This window comes from Citrus sinensis, chromosome 4, assembly GCF_022201045.2.
Source record: "Citrus sinensis cultivar Valencia sweet orange chromosome 4, DVS_A1.0, whole genome shotgun sequence".
NCBI lineage: Eukaryota > Viridiplantae > Streptophyta > Magnoliopsida > Sapindales > Rutaceae > Citrus > Citrus sinensis.
Genome location: NC_068559.1, coordinates 3,953,906 through 3,972,500, shown reverse-complemented (window position 1 = coordinate 3,972,500; position 18,595 = coordinate 3,953,906). Strand labels below are relative to the sequence as shown.

Here is an 18,595-nt window from a genome sequence, read left to right as displayed (position 1 = left end):
AATTCGAACAAAGTTCAAACGTTTTTCAAATTGCTTTCATTTACTGTAAATATAATTGCTACTAGTTCCTTAAAATATAATTTGAATCCTTTGGAACCTGCTAGACTGCTAGTTAACAAAAGCATTGCATTAAAATTTTAAAAAAAGAATGGCTACAATTAAAAAATTTAGGATTGGCTAATTAATGCTATTATTATTTTTTAGAAAAAAGAAAATTTTAAATACTGTTATTTGGTTTCTTACTAAAAATGGTAATTTAGTAGAGTATAAGAGCATATTGATCTAAAGGTCTATTGTTTAATTTTCTTATGTCTTAAATTCTTAAATAGTTTAATGAGCCATCTCGTCTGTATGATCCATATGACAAACCGAAACGAGCCCTACACAAAATACTTTTGTTGTGGCACCTCAACAAATCGAACTAAAACAAGCACAGTTAAAAATGTCTAGTCTTATATATAGCACTGTTGAAGTCCTTTTTTCGAAAATCAGTTAGGAAATTCGAGAAAATTATGCAATTGATTTAGAGAAAATTAATATATTTGAGTAAATCAATTGCATTTGTTTATTGATTTTCCATCTTCATCATAAAAATTGTCATAAGATATGTCCTGTTAGGTTATGCAATATGCTGTAAGTCTTAGCTTCAGAACTGTGTTATTTAATTTATTAAAATAATAATTAAATTTATTTTCACATATGAAAATCAGTCTCAGGATTAGTCCATTCCAATCAATCCAACTTGCACTTATGCTGGTTGAGTTTTTATCATTATAAAAAAATATATATACTTTTTGTGATTGTCAAATACAGTCAAAATAAGTAAAAAGTCATTGTAAATGTGTTTTCTCAATACCTAGGGTAGAAATATCTTTTTTTTTTTTCCCAACCAGCCGCCGTAAATATGTTTTTTTGGAGCAAAATTAGCTATGGAAAAAAGAATATGCATATAAAAAAATTATCCCAACTCATTGTGCAGGTTGGATGAATTAATTAAGTGTTAATCGATCCATGCTCAGCCTTAAGTATTAACTCACGTTAGTTAACAACGATTTAGAATTGGTTCAAGAAATTTTGAATCAATTAATCATTTCTAATTCGGTTGGATTTGTTTTGCTGGTTAAGATTGGTTCAGATAATTCTGAACCAAACTAATCAAATATCGCTCACCTCTAAATTAAGTGTTTTTTTTTTTTTTTCCTTTTCTTAACAAGAGAACTCTAAATTAAAACTCAATATATAAATGCTGTATAGCTTCACTAATTACTAGACAGTAGGGTTAATATATAGACCCATTTGGGAACGACCAGCTAACAAAGGATTTCCAATAATGCTTGTAAGTTTATTTGATTGTTCTATCGATTAGTCAATTTCAATTGTAAGAATCTTTAGCTGTCCAAATACGGCCACCAATTGAATTTTAGGGTTGACATCAAAACAACAGAACAGGGTGTCAGCCTCGTCTTGTATGTACCTCACCTTTTGTTTCTTTACATTTTTCATCTCTACGTTACTGTTAAAAATTGTTACCTGGCTGACACATTTATTTTTGTTCATATTTTGCAAAGGCCATTGCTAGTTTGCATGTGAAATTGTTATGATTTTTATCTTTCATAAATGTTTAATTTTACCTAATCATAATTTTAATTAGCTGCGCGCTCATTATATCAGTTATAAGTTGACTCATCTTATTATTTTAAAATAAATAATCTTTTGATTATAAAATGACTAAAACATGAATGGGTTATTTGATGGTTGAGTGATTGATGTCTCAAGGGTAAGAGTTTAAGTTCTCGTATCTAACTAATATCATTTATTATAAATGATTATAAGTACAGTGGATCTTATTTTCATCTATGCTAAGAAAATCATTCAATTGTACTATTATTGTGTCGATTTATAATATCATAACTCCTACTTGTAAAATATGAGTAGATTCTAAGATAATATTTTAAAAATACTAAATATATCTCTAAATTAAATTAGTGTTTCGAAGAAGATTAAAAAATTAAAAAAAATTCATATGTTCTTAATTCTAGTTTTTTTGTAATAGCGAAAACACTTTCAATCTTACGTTTATAATGCATCAAATGGATTTTTATCAGTTTTTGAATTTTCTCATAAACCACTTTTTTCAAATGAGTAATGAACAATTATCGCGTGTTTTCTTACTCTTAAATATTTTTAATAAAATTTTAAAATTGATTTAGTGTATTATTACACACTACGGATAATAACGGCGAATTCCTTAATTTTGTATGACGATGCAAAAATGTAAATGTCCTACATCATTCTATCCACTAGCTAATTTAATTTATTCATTTGACATTTCAAATGATCTGTTTCATTTTTTGGCTTCCATTTTTTCTTCAATTATTTAGAAAATGATAGGCAGTCTACCTATCACTGCTCCATGGGGCATACGGCAACCACACAGAGCTTTCAAAGAATGCAATTAGAAAATTAATTGTACGTACAAGCAGATGATAACGTATGACTTTGACCCACATGGCAAGTTGAACATAAACGCCTTATGGCTTCTGAACCCTTGTATTGAGCTTTATCTAATACATAATTGTAGCAATTAAAAGACGTTTATAATTATATTAATGTGAAAAAAGATGAACTTTCATCAGTTACTTACGGTGGGGTGAAAAACTATATACATACTACTTAAAAGATCGATGTTATCTGTGTATATATAGTTTAGTCGCTGGGTGCTATTGTTAACATACGTACGTTTCCTTCGTCCTTAATACGAGAGACTCATAATTCTAATCTTATAAATATTTTATAAGTGTCTGGTAGTATGGATTATATATCAAATTATGTTTGGTAAATCATTGTGTTATTCTATGTTATAATTATAATGATTTAGACGTTAGGTAGGCCTTAATTGTAATACTAGAAAATACTATTATATAAAAACTTTAAAAAAAATACCACTAAAGTTTTAATTATCGACAATATTTTTTAATTTACGCCTGGAATGAATTAACTGCAAAATTTTTCAGTTTCCAGGTATTTTTTAATATACACCTGGAATGAATTGAATGTAAAATATTTCAATTTCCAAATTATCTTGCATTCACTTTTATTTCTAAATTAAATCTCTATAAATCTAACTTTAAGATCTAAGAGAAAGTAATCAAGTCAGTCAAAAAGTAACATTCAAAAAGAAAAGAGAAAAGTAAACAGTCTTATGTTGATCCAATTGATGACTCTAGTTGAGTTTATATTATATACATAGATTAAATTTGATAGTAATTTTGTTAGTGCGCCGGTTTGTTTGTTTCTTTCTTTCTATATGTTTCTCTTTTTATTCAGTCAATCAGTCTCCTACATATGGTCCACTATATGTGGAAACATGAATCACAATGCTTATGTATCAAGCTATTGCAAAATTGTAAGCTAGATTTTAGTGACAAGACAGTTGCTAATTAGCAATTTAGCAGGAATTTAAATCGAAAGCATTTCAGTTTTGGAAAGAATAATGATATATGTGTAAAGCAAGTAATCTAACTCAGAAAATATTTCATTAACTTTTTGACATTTTAAGGGCCCCGAAAATCCCAATTATACTTTTAGAAAAAAAGGATAGGAGAGAGGGATTATATCTTGTCTATTACCCTTTTTCATATATACTTGGTGATTTAAAACCTTTGTTTTTTAAGGTGGAGTACTATAATATCCAAAATGTTTTTTTTTTCTTGATAAGGAATCATAACCTTCATTGATTAAAAAATTGAAAAAGATACATAAATTTTGCTAGGAATGTACTCATCCAAACATAGATTCATCATACTCTAGAGCTGATTTAACTAAAGAATGGACAATGACATTTCAATGTCTAGGAATATATTGAACTCTAAAGTTACAAAAATCCTTTGCTTAATCTTGGATTTCAGATATCACCCACTTCCAGTTTTATTGCCCTTCTTGTTGTTGAATACATCAGAAACACCTTGAGAATATTCCTTGGATATAAATTTGTACTCAGAGAAAGATTCATTGTACAATTTATGTGTCTTATATTTAATACTTAAAACTTTTTGGTTTTGGAGAAGCCAAGGGTCTATTAATGGCCTAATGGCTTCTTGCCAAAAGGGTAAGCAGAGACACGGAAAAGCCAGTCCAAAGAAATGAAATATTGAAAGGGATCTTACTATCTGCGCGATTGAGGAGAATTTCCCTTAAAAACCATTATTAAGAAGCTTTGTTAAAATTAGCCCTATGCTGCAATGCAAGGGCAGAATTATACTGAGGCTAGAGTCCGTTGGAATAAACAATTCAGTAAATTAGAGACTAAATTGAAATTTATTAGTTCATTTTTAAACAATTCTGGAATTAAGAGACTAAATCCTGGTTCTGCCATTGACCAAATAACGACATGGTGTTTAACATACATGTTATAGATTCATGGGACATGCGGATAATATCTGTTCTAATGGCGTAATGGTGTCCAAAATTTGGAATTAGCACATTAAAGCAGTTAAATTTTAGTTTCTTGCATCGCTCTGCTGCTGTTTTTCAGATAATTGGTTCGCTGTTTGCTGCATTACTCGTGATTTCTAACAATCTTAAGACAATATTGAAGTAATACGATTTGCACAAAGGATTTTTTTTTTTTTACTTCAAATTAGAACAAACTCATCTAGGCAAAGACACTATTTGTCTTCGTGAATTCTGAGAGCTCAATGCCACATCCATTCTAAATTTGGATATTTCTTTGAATTAAAATTTATGTGAAAGTAATTTGAACAAAATTTTCAATACTATGCATTCGAAATATATTTATTGGGGATCAGGATCTTCAAACTAATTACAAACATGCTTCCCAATAAACATAATCTCTCTCTCTCTCTCTCTCTATATATATATATATCATATTTTTTTTAATAGCAAAAATAATCGATGTAATTAAACACAATCATTTTGCTACTAACCGAATAGATGTTTATTGGAACTTGGAGTATCATTGGATGCATTTCCTTGTTATTATGATCATATGTACACTGTATATGCTCAATCAACTGCATTATTCAGAGTCTTTTCATTTATTGGTGAATGCAACCAGTCAAGCACAATCTGACATGCTCAAAAATGACACTTCAATTCAGAAAATCCTAGCGGCCTCAACACTTGAATTGAGATCCTTAGTTTAAAGGGTGCATGCTTTAAAATTAAATATTTATATAAATTAGGTCTTTACCATGTACCCTAAAAATGCTTTAACTTTAAGTCTTTAACCCAACTTGCCCACTTTAAATTATTTTAATCGGAAAGTTAGTAAAAGCCAGATGCTAAATTGGAATAGAACCAACCTTTCGACATACTTATTATATGCATAAGACCATCGCAAAAGTTAACTTCACTCTATAAAATAAAGGACAAATTTAGGTTACGGAGAGATTAAGCGTGTAAAACAAGCGCATGCCCTAGGGCACAATTAAAAAACCATCTCATTGATAAATGAAACACACAAGAAAACCTGGAGTACAAGAAAGTAAATTAAAGTAGAATTATGGGAGTATTACTTAATTAATATTCAAAATTAATTAAATTATATCTAGACTAGCTAGCCAGAAAGAACCCACCTATTGCAACCCTTCAAAAGCTACACAAATAAAAATGTACTTGATATAAAGTTAAATTTTAAAAAAATGGGGAAGACTGGAGAGAGAGAGAGAGAGAGAGAGATTGATCTTCATTCTTCCATGAAAAATATAAAAAGGAAAAAAAAAAGAAAAAGGCTGCAAATTTGGGAATTGCACTTTCCTTGCATGGAGAAAATGGTAAACGATCAAAGAGAAAAATGAGAAGAAGCAGCTTATTAAAAATGGAAATAAAGTTAAGCTATTACATATTTTTATCGTGTAGAGTGCTGGAAAGAACAAGTGTGGGAATCCTGGTGTCAGATTAACATCATGATCATCATGCAGCATCGCCTTCTCTTTCTCTTTTATTATTATTATTTTTTTAGGGCTTTTCCTTCTTGTGTTTGTTTCCAAGTGCACGTCCCATGGGTACATCATTCTCCAACCCCATCTTTATTACATATTTAACTTGAATATATACAATAGAGTAATTATAGTAAGGAAGTCCCTTATTTTATAAGTTAAAAAATAGACAAAAAAATTTAATTTTAATATAGTATATGATGTAGGATGGTTGTGTCTCGCCAATAGTATATCTTTCATAGGACATAACTTGAGTTGTAGGTGTTTGTTTTCGGTGCATAATATATTATTTCGAAGTCTGCAACGAGACGAATCAAACTAGAATCACTTGTGCCATTTGACCTCATGGTTGAACTAGAAATTCTGCTACTTTCTTAGTTTTTTTTTTGTTTTAAAATATTTTCTTATTTTCCTTGTTTCTTCTAGAATTTTTATCTTTTTTTTTTTACAATTCATATTTGGACATCATTTGTTCTCCTTTTCTTATTTAATTAGAAAGTTTTTATTATAAAATAATATTTTAAATTTACCTATTTTAGTAAACTCACAATATTTAGGGTTATTATATAAAGGGATCAAAACCCTAATTCAGAATTATCCAATAAACTTTATTATTCAAAATTTTTGTTTCAACTATCTTCACCCTTTTACATTTTCGTTTCATCAGTATATTTTATCTTATATCTATATTTTCTTTGTACTTTAATTTCCTTTTTATTGAAATTCTTTTAATTACTCACAAAACAACATAATCTAATATAAAATTTGTAAGGCTTTTCTTCTTCTATACTTTTTCCTCGAATTGCACAAAAACACGTTGAGGCACGTATCTATTAGAGTTAGAATTATTATTTTATGTGATGGTGATGGACTGATGGTGATCAAAAACTGCTGCACACTGTCATGTGCTCTAGCCCTGCAGCACCTCTCTCTCTCTCTCTCCATCTAAGAAAAGATATTAAAAATTAATTTATCTATCGATTGATTTTAAGCTGTGTGTTCATTTGCTATATAATCAATTAATTGATTGATTAATTACACCTCGAATTTAACCAAAGTTGGCAACAAACATGTCTTGCTCTCTCCATTCTATATGCCCCCATATGGTATGCATTTGCTTGCTGCTGCTGGCAGCTGGCTCTAGACTTCCATAGAGAGAGAGAGAGAGAGAGAGAGAGAGAGAGAGATCTATAAAGTATAAACACACACACGCGTGTGCAAACTGCAAAACCCTAGCTAGCTCTGTGTAGCTTCTGTGCTTTGATTTAGTTTTCAAGAAAATAATAATGATAAGAATAATTAAAGGTAAAGTGTTGATCTGAAGAGAGTCGAAGGAAAATGAAATGACACACTTTGGAAGTTGGAACTCAACAAAAGGGACCGAGCAAACAGCAGAAGAATATCTGATCAACAAAAAATGTCGATATATATATCAAGAAAGGTAACTCAACGTGAGGCCCAGCTGTCACTTGATTCAGAGGAAAAATCATCATTATGTAACACATAATTTTGTTCTTATTGGGCTAAACATTAACACAAATTAGAAGAATTAGGGTTTAGGAATTAGGAGCAGCCAGAGAACTTTAATTTTGGGCAGAATTGCTAGAGATCATTTCTCTGGGATTTTAGATGGGCTTAAATTAAATCAATATTTATGACAAATTATAATTAGACGGTTTTGTAATTCTGATGATGATCGAGAGTTTTTCCTTAATTATTTTGGGAGTGGTGATAGAAATAAACTTAGTTCTTAATTAAGAGTAAGAAAACACTATAATTTCGAAAAACCGGTCAATAAAATCTTACAAGTAGGATTAGTGTCTCGTGTTAGTGCTAATTTCAAGTTTCAAGTTTCATACTTGAATTCATGTGTCAAGAAAGTCGTCTGGGTAATAACTTAATAGTTCGCAGTTTAACCAAATAAGTTTCTGCAAATAAAGAAAAAGAATACAATATAAAAAATATTTTGTATCGTTAAACTTTTATAAACTTAGAAAAATAAAAGTTATTTAAGTTCTTTATAAAATGCTTTAAAGGTTAATTTTACAAAAAGTAAAAAAAAAAAATTGTTTCTATAGACTTAACCGACTGATTCTTCAATCATTTTCTTTAATTAGCTTTCTGTATTTAAACTTCAAAGATCAATAATAAAATAAAAAATTGATTTTAGCTATGCCATCCCTACAGTTTTATAACAAATGAATTCTTCACATAGAAAAATATATATATATATTTTTAATAATGTTGTATGAATTTTTACAGTATTGATAACGAGTCATTATGGACCTTTCGATTCAAATGTTTTAATTTTCACCATTTAATTTAGTGGATAAATAACTAATTATTTGATAATTAATAGATAATATTCAAATTCACGGATATAACTTTAATTTTTTTATAATTTGATAAATATTTTTCTAAATCACCAAAAAAAATAAATATTAGGTATGCAAATATAAAAAAACTAATTTAGATATGTAAATTATTGCAATATTTGTTAATCTAGCAATTTTTTGAGGAAGAAGAGATAATAATAAGAGGATAAATCAAGATTGAGATGTGTTAATATTAAAATACACATTTTTCATGGAAAGTATAGAAATTTCAATAGACTACACTTGTTTTTTTTATTTTTTTGTTTAATCTGAAAAAATAAATTTGACAGATTTGATGACTGTTTAAATAATTGAAATTAAAAAATTATATTAACCACCTTTTAATTCTGTGAACTGTTGATTAACATGTTTCTCTCGTGAGATTAACGAGCGATGTCTTTTGTATACGAATACAATTGTACGCATATGGAGGCTAACATGATGGTCAGTCGAAGTCACTCATCAATCACCGACAATCCACTTGCCCCTTGGTTCAGTACATGAATTGACTCTTTGGTATTCTTTTAAATGTTGACTTAATGAAATTAAACTTTTAATTACGTTTACGATTGTGAAATTAATACTTCATTCCTTTTGTCATGCATGATGCACGTGGAGGCAGTTTAAATGATAAGAAATGGTTGAATATTGCTAAAAAAGGTATTTTTTTTATAAAAAAACGGAATTACTTTTAATAATATTGGGTCTTTAAAGTTGGGGTATTTAGGATTTACAATCATTAATACCTTAGTGGGCCAGCTTAGAAAAAAAGTATTGGGCCTTTAAAACAAGCTCTTCCGAACTAAGAGTGGTGCAATAGCAGCCCTTTAAACTTCATATGAAACCCCTCTTCTAGAAACACCCCACCAAAGGTGTTCAGCAGTTACACTACTTCTAAATATACCCATTTCGATTTGACAGGTAAGCCTACATTCTTATTTGTCAACAAAACCCCAAAATCTATTATTACAACTTGCAGAATTTTCACCAAATTAATTTCAAACTTTCACGCACGTTGTTAATGAGAATTATTTTCAAATACAACCATTTGTTTCTCTAAGTTCTCAAAATAATCATCAATATAAAAAGATAAATTGCTTATTACATCAATTAACAGACTACTAAAATCACACTGAAGCTTAGAATTAAACTATTAGCCTCTTGCTCTTTTGAGAGTTTAAATTCTGAGCACCCCCATCAACCCCATTCTAATCGGTAGAAGGATGATCCAGCTTTAATTCCATTTTTTTAATCGTCAAATTATAAATTTACAAAAGAGGGGTTTTATGAGAATTTTTATGGATGCCACTAACACTACTCTAGAACTACTGGTCAAGGGCCCAATATATTTACTTTCAATCCATTAGACTATTCTGAAATGTTTGGAAAAATATATATATATATATATAAAAGAAAAATAGAGGAGAGGAAATGAGGAGGGATTAAATAAATAAATAAATAAATAAATAAAAGGAGAAAGATAAATTTCTTATTTAACGAAATAATGGAAATCAGATTGATTCTCTTTTTCACTTATTTTCTCTCCCCTTCTTTCATTTTCATTCCTCTCATCTCCTATTATTTCTTCCAACCAAACATGCGCTCGATGAAAGTCTAATAAATCACAACTATTTTTTGCAGATTACTTTCAAGTCTTTATGTTTGATATTGCTATTAACGAGCTATAAAATAAAAGATATTTTTATAAAATAGATACAAAATTTTTATTCCAAGTAATAGAAATTATCATAAAATGTCATATACTTAGAGATTATTTAATCATACCAAGAGATCGATAATATATTCCACCTCTCCTGATTTGACATATTATTTTTTTTTTATTGCCCCTATAGTCCCTCCAGGAAAACATTGCTTGCACGATCGGTTCCTTGACAATGAAAGAACGTAAAGAAGCAGAAAAATTTTGTAAACAATCACTTTAAACAAGTCTTTTTAGCTCATACTCTCTCATAACCCTTTCTTTCTTTTGAAGTTATCAAATTTTACTTACAAATGAAATGAACTCATCGATCCCATGCACGCTCTTAGGGATGGCAAAAATCCCCACGGGGACGGATACCCTCGGAGATTTTCCCCATTCGGAGAGGGTATGGGGATAATTTTATACCCAATTTTTTATTCGGGGAGGGGACGGGAAAAATTTTTTACCCAATTTTTTATTCGGGGAGGGGACGGGGATGAGGTGAAATCCCCATCCCCTACCCATTTCCCCATTTGAATTTTTAATTTTATTTTTATTTTTAAAATTACTAATAAATAAATAACAAAATTATAAATATTGTTAAAAATAATAAATATCAAAATATTTATATTATTAAATGCTAATAGGTATCCTACATTAGCTCGAATTGCTAGAGATATTTTGGCAATTCCAATTACAACAGTTGCTTCTGAATCAGCTTTTAGCACCGGTGGTAGAGTTGTGAGCCCACACCGTAACAAACTTCATCCAAACACATTGGAGGCCTTAATGTGCTGTCAAAGTTAGTTACGAGCTTACAATAACAATATGAGTTTATTTTACATTGTGATTATATTATACAGTTATTAATATTTGCACTTATAAGTTACTTTACTTATATTATTTTCATTGTTTTATAATTATTTTAATAATTTATATTTTGAATGTGACTTTGTAATGGATCAATATTAATGTAAGATATATTTTGAACTTTATTTTTATCTGAATTTTTTTTATTTTAATATGATTAATTTAAAATAAAAAATAAAAAATAATGTATTAGACTATTAGTTATTCGGGGACCGAGGACCCTCGGGGATCCCCTGTTATTATTCGGGGAGGGGATGGAGATTCTCTCAAGTAATTCTGACGGGGACGGGGAGGGGACGGAGACATATGCAAAATATCGGGGATGGGTATGGGGAGATTAGTCCTCTCCCCTCCCCTCCCCATTGCCATCCCTACACGCTCTACAATGCTCTGTGCCTCTCTCTCTCTCTCTCTCTCTCTCTCTCTCTCTCTCTATATATATATATATATATATATATATATATATATATATATTCACATCACCATCACAATTCAAAATACACACACAACATCCCCATATGCAGATCTTAACAGCAACTGCTCTTCTTCTTCACTTGCTCGCTTTTATCTGGCCAATTCAGGGTATGTTTTATTTATTCTGCTTCTGATTCTTGTTTTCCCTAAACTTTGCAAATTCACCCCTCTTAATAATGTCTCAGGTTTTGCACCATCGCCAGCCTCGGAACCCAACTCCAGTTCCTTGTCCGTTCAACACTTTTCTCCAGCGCATGCACCATCATTAAAGTAGCTTCAGACAGTGAGAGATCCGGTGAGTCAAATTGTGTTTCAACTTTTAACTAGTAATTCAGTTTTTTCAAAATTTTAGTGCTCTTGGAGTATATATATATATATATATATATATATATATATATATATATGTAATATTTTATTGAATACCTGAATTCTTGTCACGAGTTTATTTATTCTTATATATTATTTGAAAGTCATAGATAATAAGAATTTAATAAATGAAGGTAAATGCAAATAACAATGAGATCAAAATTTGGTTTAGTAGGTACCATAGAGTCAGAAGTGTATAAGTTTGCTTGCACTATGACATAAAATAAGTGAAATTGATAAGAGTCAACAATACAAAGACACAATAGAGAAAACTTTAACATAAATATAATAATTTAAAAGGTAAGGGGTCAAATGTAAAAAACGCGTAAATTGATAAAATTGCAATTAAGTCCCTTATGTTTATTAAAATTTTAATTAGCCGCAGATTAAAAGCTACTCCTAATATTTTAAAATCTAAAAAGGCATTTCTGTTTCAGTTTTCGCGCCATCTCCAACTCCGGCATCACCCACGAGTTTAACATCCGCACAACGCTAGCCTCCCCTACCGTCAGTGCCGAATGCATCCCCGGCGCCGGCGCCATTAACCGTGGAGGAAGGAAGGGAGGAATTTGGTGATCACGGTGTGCCAAGTGGTGAGGTGGGTGATGACGAGGAAGGATCAGCGGCGTCCATCAAATGGTGTGCTGTCAGGGATCAGTACGAGGATTGTGAGTATCTCGTCAGCATCATCAGCCAATCTGAAGATTAAACGTGGAAATGGTAATTTTCTCTCTTTTTTTCTTAATACTGTTTTGGGAGAAAACTGTACCCTTTAATTGCTCATGTGACAAACACTCTTGAACGCTATATTATTGACACTTAAGTCTAGGCGTATCACGAGAGATTCGGAAACAATTGTAATTTGAACAAAATAAAATATTTTTTTTATTTTTTTTAGATTTTAAAATAATATTGAAACAATTTAATTTCTTTGCAGTGTCAGAAGAGACACAGCACAAGAGTGTTTAGATTCAGCAAGAAAAGGGGAAGCAGATATAATAAATCTAGAAGCAGGGCTAGCTTACACGGCATTTCTCAATTACTCTATGAAAGCCATTGCAAATGAAGTCTACTGTGACCATGCTCAAAGCTATGATGCTGTTGCAGTTATAAACAGAAAGGTTTGCCAAGAAAATGGAGGCATCAATTTGATGGTTTTCAAGGGACATAAATCTTGCCATGGAAGTTACTCCACAGCAGCTGGCTGGAACTATCCCGTTAACCATATCAAGGAATCAACGCCATCATTTGATTCTGGAAAAATAAGCCGCATCGAAATTGCTTCAAGCTTTTTCTCTGAGGTTTGTGCCCCGGGAGAATTTGAAGGAACGGGAATGTGCGGTGGCTGTGGCATTGAAAATGGTTCTTGCCATTCGAATAGTTTGTATTTTGGAGATTCGGGAGCATTTAGGTGCTTGGTTGAGGAATTGGGAGATATTGCATTTGTGAGAGGTGATACGGCATTGTTGTACTCCAAAGAGGGGCCTCAGAACCAGTCTTGGTCGTCAAAATCAGTCAGAGACTTCATGTAGGTGAAAAATACACTGCTTCAATTTCCAACCATTTCAATTTAATTTTCTTAAAAAAGAAGTTCGATTATTATTATTATTATTTTTTTTGGTTTGCGAAATGCTCAGGTATCTTTGTCCGCAAGGTGGTTGCAGAGAAATCAATGGCTATCCTGGATCTTGCTCGTAAGTACCTGCAATTCAACACTGAGTTAAGAATTGATTTCTGTTTTAATATTTCTTATATGTTGAACTAGTGTGACTATACTATCATATACTCAAGTTAATGATTGGCAACATGTATTGTGTATATGAAAAGAACAATAAAAAAATTAGAATGTAATGTACAGTGTGATATATTCTCTATATCAAAATCTGATTCTAAAGTAGTTCTGTTTATTGAAAATCAGATTTGGAAATGTTCCTGCAAATGTGATCATGGCAAGGAACTCCATGCCCAACAAGAAAAGATTGTTCATGTTGCAAACATTGACAAATGCTACCAGGACTAATGCTCTTTATACAGGAAAAATTAGTGCCAGCAACCTCCTCAGTCCAAGGTATGTGTCCCCATCATTTATGCTTATCTGATTAAAATTTCCACGGCAGACACTGACCAAATTCAAGCTCTTTTGCAGTACTCAAGAAATAACAGTGGTCAAGAAGCTCACAAGGTCTTACCTTGGGAAATCGGCTTTTATTTCACAGAGCTTACTAGAAATTAGCAACCACAAATCCCAGCAGGTCACTGAATCAATTGTAAAGCCAGTACCAGGTAAACCTTTATTATGTTCTCTGTTTTCCCTTCATTATTTTCAGAGACAAGTTTAGTACTCTGCTAAATTTAACTTCTTTTCTCTGTACAGATGTAACTTCTTCATCTTCATGCTGCTACAATTCGCTATTCATCACATTCCTTTTAGTCCTAACAGAAATCTTATACACATCTGCACACTAAAATATAGCGAGTAACCACCTTCAGATTTTGGTCTTTACCTTCTTTATCAAGAGAAATATAGACTATTGTAGTTGCCAAAAGCATTTTATTATATAATATGGAATTATGGATATTAGTAGTACTTGTAACATTGATCTGATCATATATGTATGTGAATTCTGATTTACTGTAGTTGAAAAACATATTAACTCGAAAGCACATGATCAATAAGAACAGAAAAGAGGGTATGTAATGAAAAAGGTTTTATTTGCTTTTGTTATTGAGGTTACAGTAATATCATGAGCCATGGCCATGATAAGCCATCCAGTACTTTTAAGGTTTATGAACACAAACGCAAAGGTTTCCATAATCCGTCTTCTTACAGAAAGCCGATAAAAGTTTTTCCTTGTACGCATTTTGGCAAGTCTGCGTGCATTGAGGCTGGCTACATTCGATGACAATTCGAAAAGCCTCTGCTACATCTGGTCCATTAATAGCCATGAAACTCAAGACCACCAAAGCTAAGATTAGTGTCACCCTTCCTTCCATTGGAGACAAAAATGCTTTTGTCAAGTTTCTTTTGAATAGAAATTTTTTGCTTTGCTTTGCTTTTGTCACGAATTTTATAATTACATGAATAGGGCTTTTATAGCAGAGGAATTTCTAAAGACGGCTCTATTTTAGCTCTAAAATCAAAGTTATTACCATTAATTTTCTGGTTGTTTCTTTCCCTTTAAAATAATTCTCTATGATTCTTAGTTATCAATGGTTTTCATGGAAAGAAATCTAGAAATTACTTTGAAGATTTTACTGACTCATAATCTCTATCATTTACATGTATTAACAGAGTTGCAAATATAAAAAATGATTCAAGATCTTGGTCTTCAATGTGCATGAGTTGCCAATTCAGGATGATATACCAATATTGCAAATCCAATTTCAAATGATATTACTGCATGGATTACAACAAGATTTTTTTGACATATTTAGAGCATTCCAATCTCTATATAAACCCCAAACCATGAGAAAATTTGCATACAGGTAATCCAATTCTTTCAGGAAGTTGTTAAAAAAAAAAGAAAAAAGAAAAAGAAAAAGGCTTTTATCTTATTAGGGAGATAATGAAACAAAGAGCATATTTGCCATTGATGATCACTTTGATCTTTGTTTTGATGGCCTTGACATTCTTGAATGCAGAAGCCGTTGTTCATCCTAAGCTCATCCCAGATCGTGTTTTGGTCGATATTGCTGACGATCAACCGGTTCAGTGCACTCAAGATACCTGTACCCAAGCTTGTCAGGGTGCGTTAGGGGGTGGATTCAACGGTGCTCAGTGTGTCGACGGCCCTGGTGGCCTCTTTTGTGTATGCAACTCAATTGCTGCGTAATAATATATATAATTCGTGAATGAATAAGGTTCAATTATCGTATTCTTGTTTTCTTTCCTTGTTTTTATGTTCAAAGTTATCCCACATCACTATAGTCACAAGAGAATTTAAAAAATAGCTCTTGATTATGGCAATCACAATAGTATTAGATTCTAGCATGAACGTCATTGGAGGACAATTACTTTCTAATCTTACAGTCAGAAAGATACGAATTCTGTTTCATTAAAGGCTCTTTTAACAGGGAATTTTACAGTGGATTGGATAATTTAACAATGCAATTCTTCAAGGCACAATCCCTCTGGGGATAATAACGTCCCCAATGTTGTTGTGCCATGGATCAGCCAAGTGAGTTGCCAAGTTCTCCAATGGTCCTGTGCCCGGATATGCTGATTGTTGCACGCAGAAACCCACAAATGCCAGCAATGCCAAACGCCCTGAATATTTAAAAAAAAAAAAAGAATAAATGAGATAACCATTAAAATTAAATATCTGTTAATTGATTCATTTCAATTCAACGTGACTTGTGAAAAAATTTATTGGTTTAAAAGTGCGATAACTAACCATTTTTTATCTCCTTGACTTTGTATTCCTCGAACTTCTGGGGGTCCTTGGAGAAGCCCAAGGGGTCGAAAGCACCACCGGGGTACTTCTTCTTCTCGGGGTCTTTCTCCATGCTGCGTTGGTGCTCAACGAAGGCAATGGAAAGGAATTCAATGACCAAAATTGTGGGGAGAGTGCCCCATGGAACAGGGGTGCCTAAGTATGTGGCTTGTCCTCCAGGAACTGCTGCCCACTCTTGCGCCTGCACCCAGTTGCCCAATCCCAATGCCTCTGGCACCAAGATCCCTGGCTGCGTGGAAATTTTTTAGTAAATCATTTTGATGTTCAGCCACTTTGTTTTGCTTTTGATACTTTATACTCCGAAATGATATTGACTCAACCCTTGATATCTAGCTTCCAGAACAAGAAACCACTTGTTCCCTTGGACTAAATCCGGAACGGTAAATTTCATATGAATATAATATCAAAATCTTGGAATAATTCAAGGTTACATAGCCTATAAACTAAAACATATATGATTAAGACACATTGAAAATGTCAATCAAGAAATGGCACACGAACAAAAGAATTTAGAACTTACAACAGCAAGCATAGCCCATCTGCAGTGAATGAGTTCAGACTCCTTGTATCTCTCAAGGTTCTCAGGAACTTCGCCAAGCCGAAGTGGGTCAAATCCAAAGTCCCTGGAACAAAGAAACACAAGCACACAACAAAAACATTAGCAACAAAAATTTACGTGCTATGGCAGCCAGCTAGTTCAACTGGTAAAATATTCTAAATGCTTGCTTGCTTACCCTGGGGCTGAACCATCAAGATAAGGCGGCCGGGGCTCGCCGGGCATCCAGTCAGCAGACATGGCGTATTTCGAGGTTGCATTGGCGGCAGCTGGAAGTGAAACTGCAGTAAAGAATTTGGATTTAGAAGATGAGAGGACCGAAGGGAAAGCGGTGGTGGCGATGCCGCAGCTCATCAGAGTGTTGGAAGCCATTTTGGGAGAGCTGTGTGAGGTATGGGTAGGGTTGACAGTGAAGGGAGGGGAGATAAAGGGCAGGAGAAATGAGGAAGTAAGAATCGATGTGGGATATAGGCGAATCTGAAAGTGGATTGTTATTGGCTAAGGTTTATTGCGTGTGTTCTGTTATTGGGCCACGTTGGATTGTTAAATCCAGTAGGTGCCCAGGTGGAATATCCAATGGGTGTGGCTGAGATTGAGCATTGAGACTGCCAGGGAGGAAATATCAGGAAATAAAAAAAAATAGTTTCCTCTACATGTTATGGAAATTTGCATGGATTTGGGTTTGTAGCTCCTGCTCAATGCTGACTCATACCCTCCCCAGTGGAGATGGCAAAACCCCGGGCCGGGTCCGGGTATTGCATTGATCGGACCCTGCCTGGATGCAACCGGTCCGGGTCTGAGTCCGGGCCGAATTTTATATTTTTTAATATTATATGTGTATATATTTTTTATTTTTTGGTAATTTTTTAAGTTTTAAATTTATTTTAATAAAATTTGACATGAAAATATAAATTTTAAGTGTTTAAAACTTTATATATGTATAATAAATGAGTTAAATAAATATAAATATTTAAAATAATATATATTTTATAATATTTTTTTAATAAAATACAGGTTCTGGGTTTATCAAGTGATGCCTAAGACCGACCTGGCTTCATACCCGGTCCACAACACCCGAGTACGGTCCGGGTCCGGACCGGACGGGTATTTTTGCCACCTCTACTCCCCAGTATTCTATTTTCGCGGGACTCTTAACCCTTTCGAATACGAAAAGATTTGTGTCTCGTATTAGTGGGAGTTTATTTTTGAACTTAATATGCGATAGATTTTTAGGATATTTAAACTTTTATTTGATTTTGGGATTGGATATTTGCAACTGTTTGGAAGTTAAACGGAATCATATTTATTATTTATTATTAATTTTTATTTTATTATTATTATTTTTTTAATGATAACTGCACCTTAAAAACTACGGCACATTAATACTAAACATGCTTTAAAATTGTATAAAATTTCAGTTGCATGCATATGTAGATTATAAAATTCAAAATAAAAAGACACGTTTTTGGAGGCTTGCAATATTGCATAATATTGAAGTATAGACAAGAAAGCAGTAATTGATTGATACATAGATCGCGGTTCTCTTTTAAGAAAACGATAAAATTTAGAGGAATGCCAGAGTTTTGATAAAGTTAATTTTGTAATATTAAACTAATGACAATTAATAACCTAACGAATTTGCTTAATCGTGTGAGAAATCAAACATTACATTATAACTTTTGAGTTCTGTCCCATATTAATTTATTAAGAAGGTTTGTTTGGTTTTATAAGTAAGACATGTTCCTCTACTCAATATACTTATTTTTTTAGATTATATATCTAAAAATCATAAGTCAAGCCTAAAATTTCTAAAAATAAGTATATTTGTACATAATTTC

At 32.1% G+C, this 18,595-nt stretch overlaps 2 protein-coding genes across 2 annotated transcripts; one reads left to right on the top strand and one right to left on the bottom strand.

The window, feature by feature from the left end:
* Nucleotides 1-12,186: 12,186 nt before the first annotated feature.
* Nucleotides 12,187-14,463, top strand: LOC102620190 (uncharacterized). Its single transcript, XM_015532594.3, has 6 exons — nt 12,187-12,467; nt 12,685-13,275; nt 13,385-13,441; nt 13,666-13,815; nt 13,894-14,030; nt 14,122-14,463. Exons 2-6 carry the CDS (start codon nt 12,794-12,796, stop codon nt 14,211-14,213), a joined length of 918 nt encoding a protein of 305 aa, XP_015388080.2. The 5' UTR covers nt 12,187-12,467; nt 12,685-12,793; the 3' UTR covers nt 14,214-14,463.
* A 1,242-nt stretch (nt 14,464-15,705) lies between these two features.
* On the bottom strand, nt 15,706-17,196 carry LOC102629975 (chlorophyll a-b binding protein 6, chloroplastic). Its single transcript, XM_006485807.4, has 4 exons — nt 16,936-17,196; nt 16,722-16,824; nt 16,142-16,430; nt 15,706-16,014 (listed from the first exon to the last, which is right to left on the bottom strand). The coding sequence occupies exons 1-4, from the start codon at nt 17,127-17,129 to the stop codon at nt 15,863-15,865; spliced, it is 738 nt and encodes a 245-aa protein (XP_006485870.1). The 5' UTR covers nt 17,130-17,196; the 3' UTR covers nt 15,706-15,862.
* Nucleotides 17,197-18,595: the final 1,399 nt, after the last annotated feature.

Coding starts and splice junctions, on each gene's coding strand:
- LOC102620190 (XM_015532594.3), top strand. CDS start 12,794: ATGAAAGCCATTGCAAATGAAGTCTACTGTGACCATGCTCAAAGCTAT. Junction 13,276..13,384: donor AAATCAGTCAGAGACTTCAT/GTAGGTGAAAAA, acceptor CGAAATGCTCAG/GTATCTTTGTCCGCAAGGTG. Junction 13,816..13,893: donor AGCAACCTCCTCAGTCCAAG/GTATGTGTCCCC, acceptor GCTCTTTTGCAG/TACTCAAGAAATAACAGTGG.
- LOC102629975 (XM_006485807.4), bottom strand. CDS start 17,129: ATGGCTTCCAACACTCTGATGAGCTGCGGCATCGCCACCACCGCTTTC. Junction 16,825..16,935: donor CTTGATGGTTCAGCCCCAGG/GTAAGCAAGCAA, acceptor TCTTTGTTCCAG/GGACTTTGGATTTGACCCAC. Junction 16,015..16,141: donor AGTCAAGGAGATAAAAAATG/GTTAGTTATCGC, acceptor TTAAATATTCAG/GGCGTTTGGCATTGCTGGCA.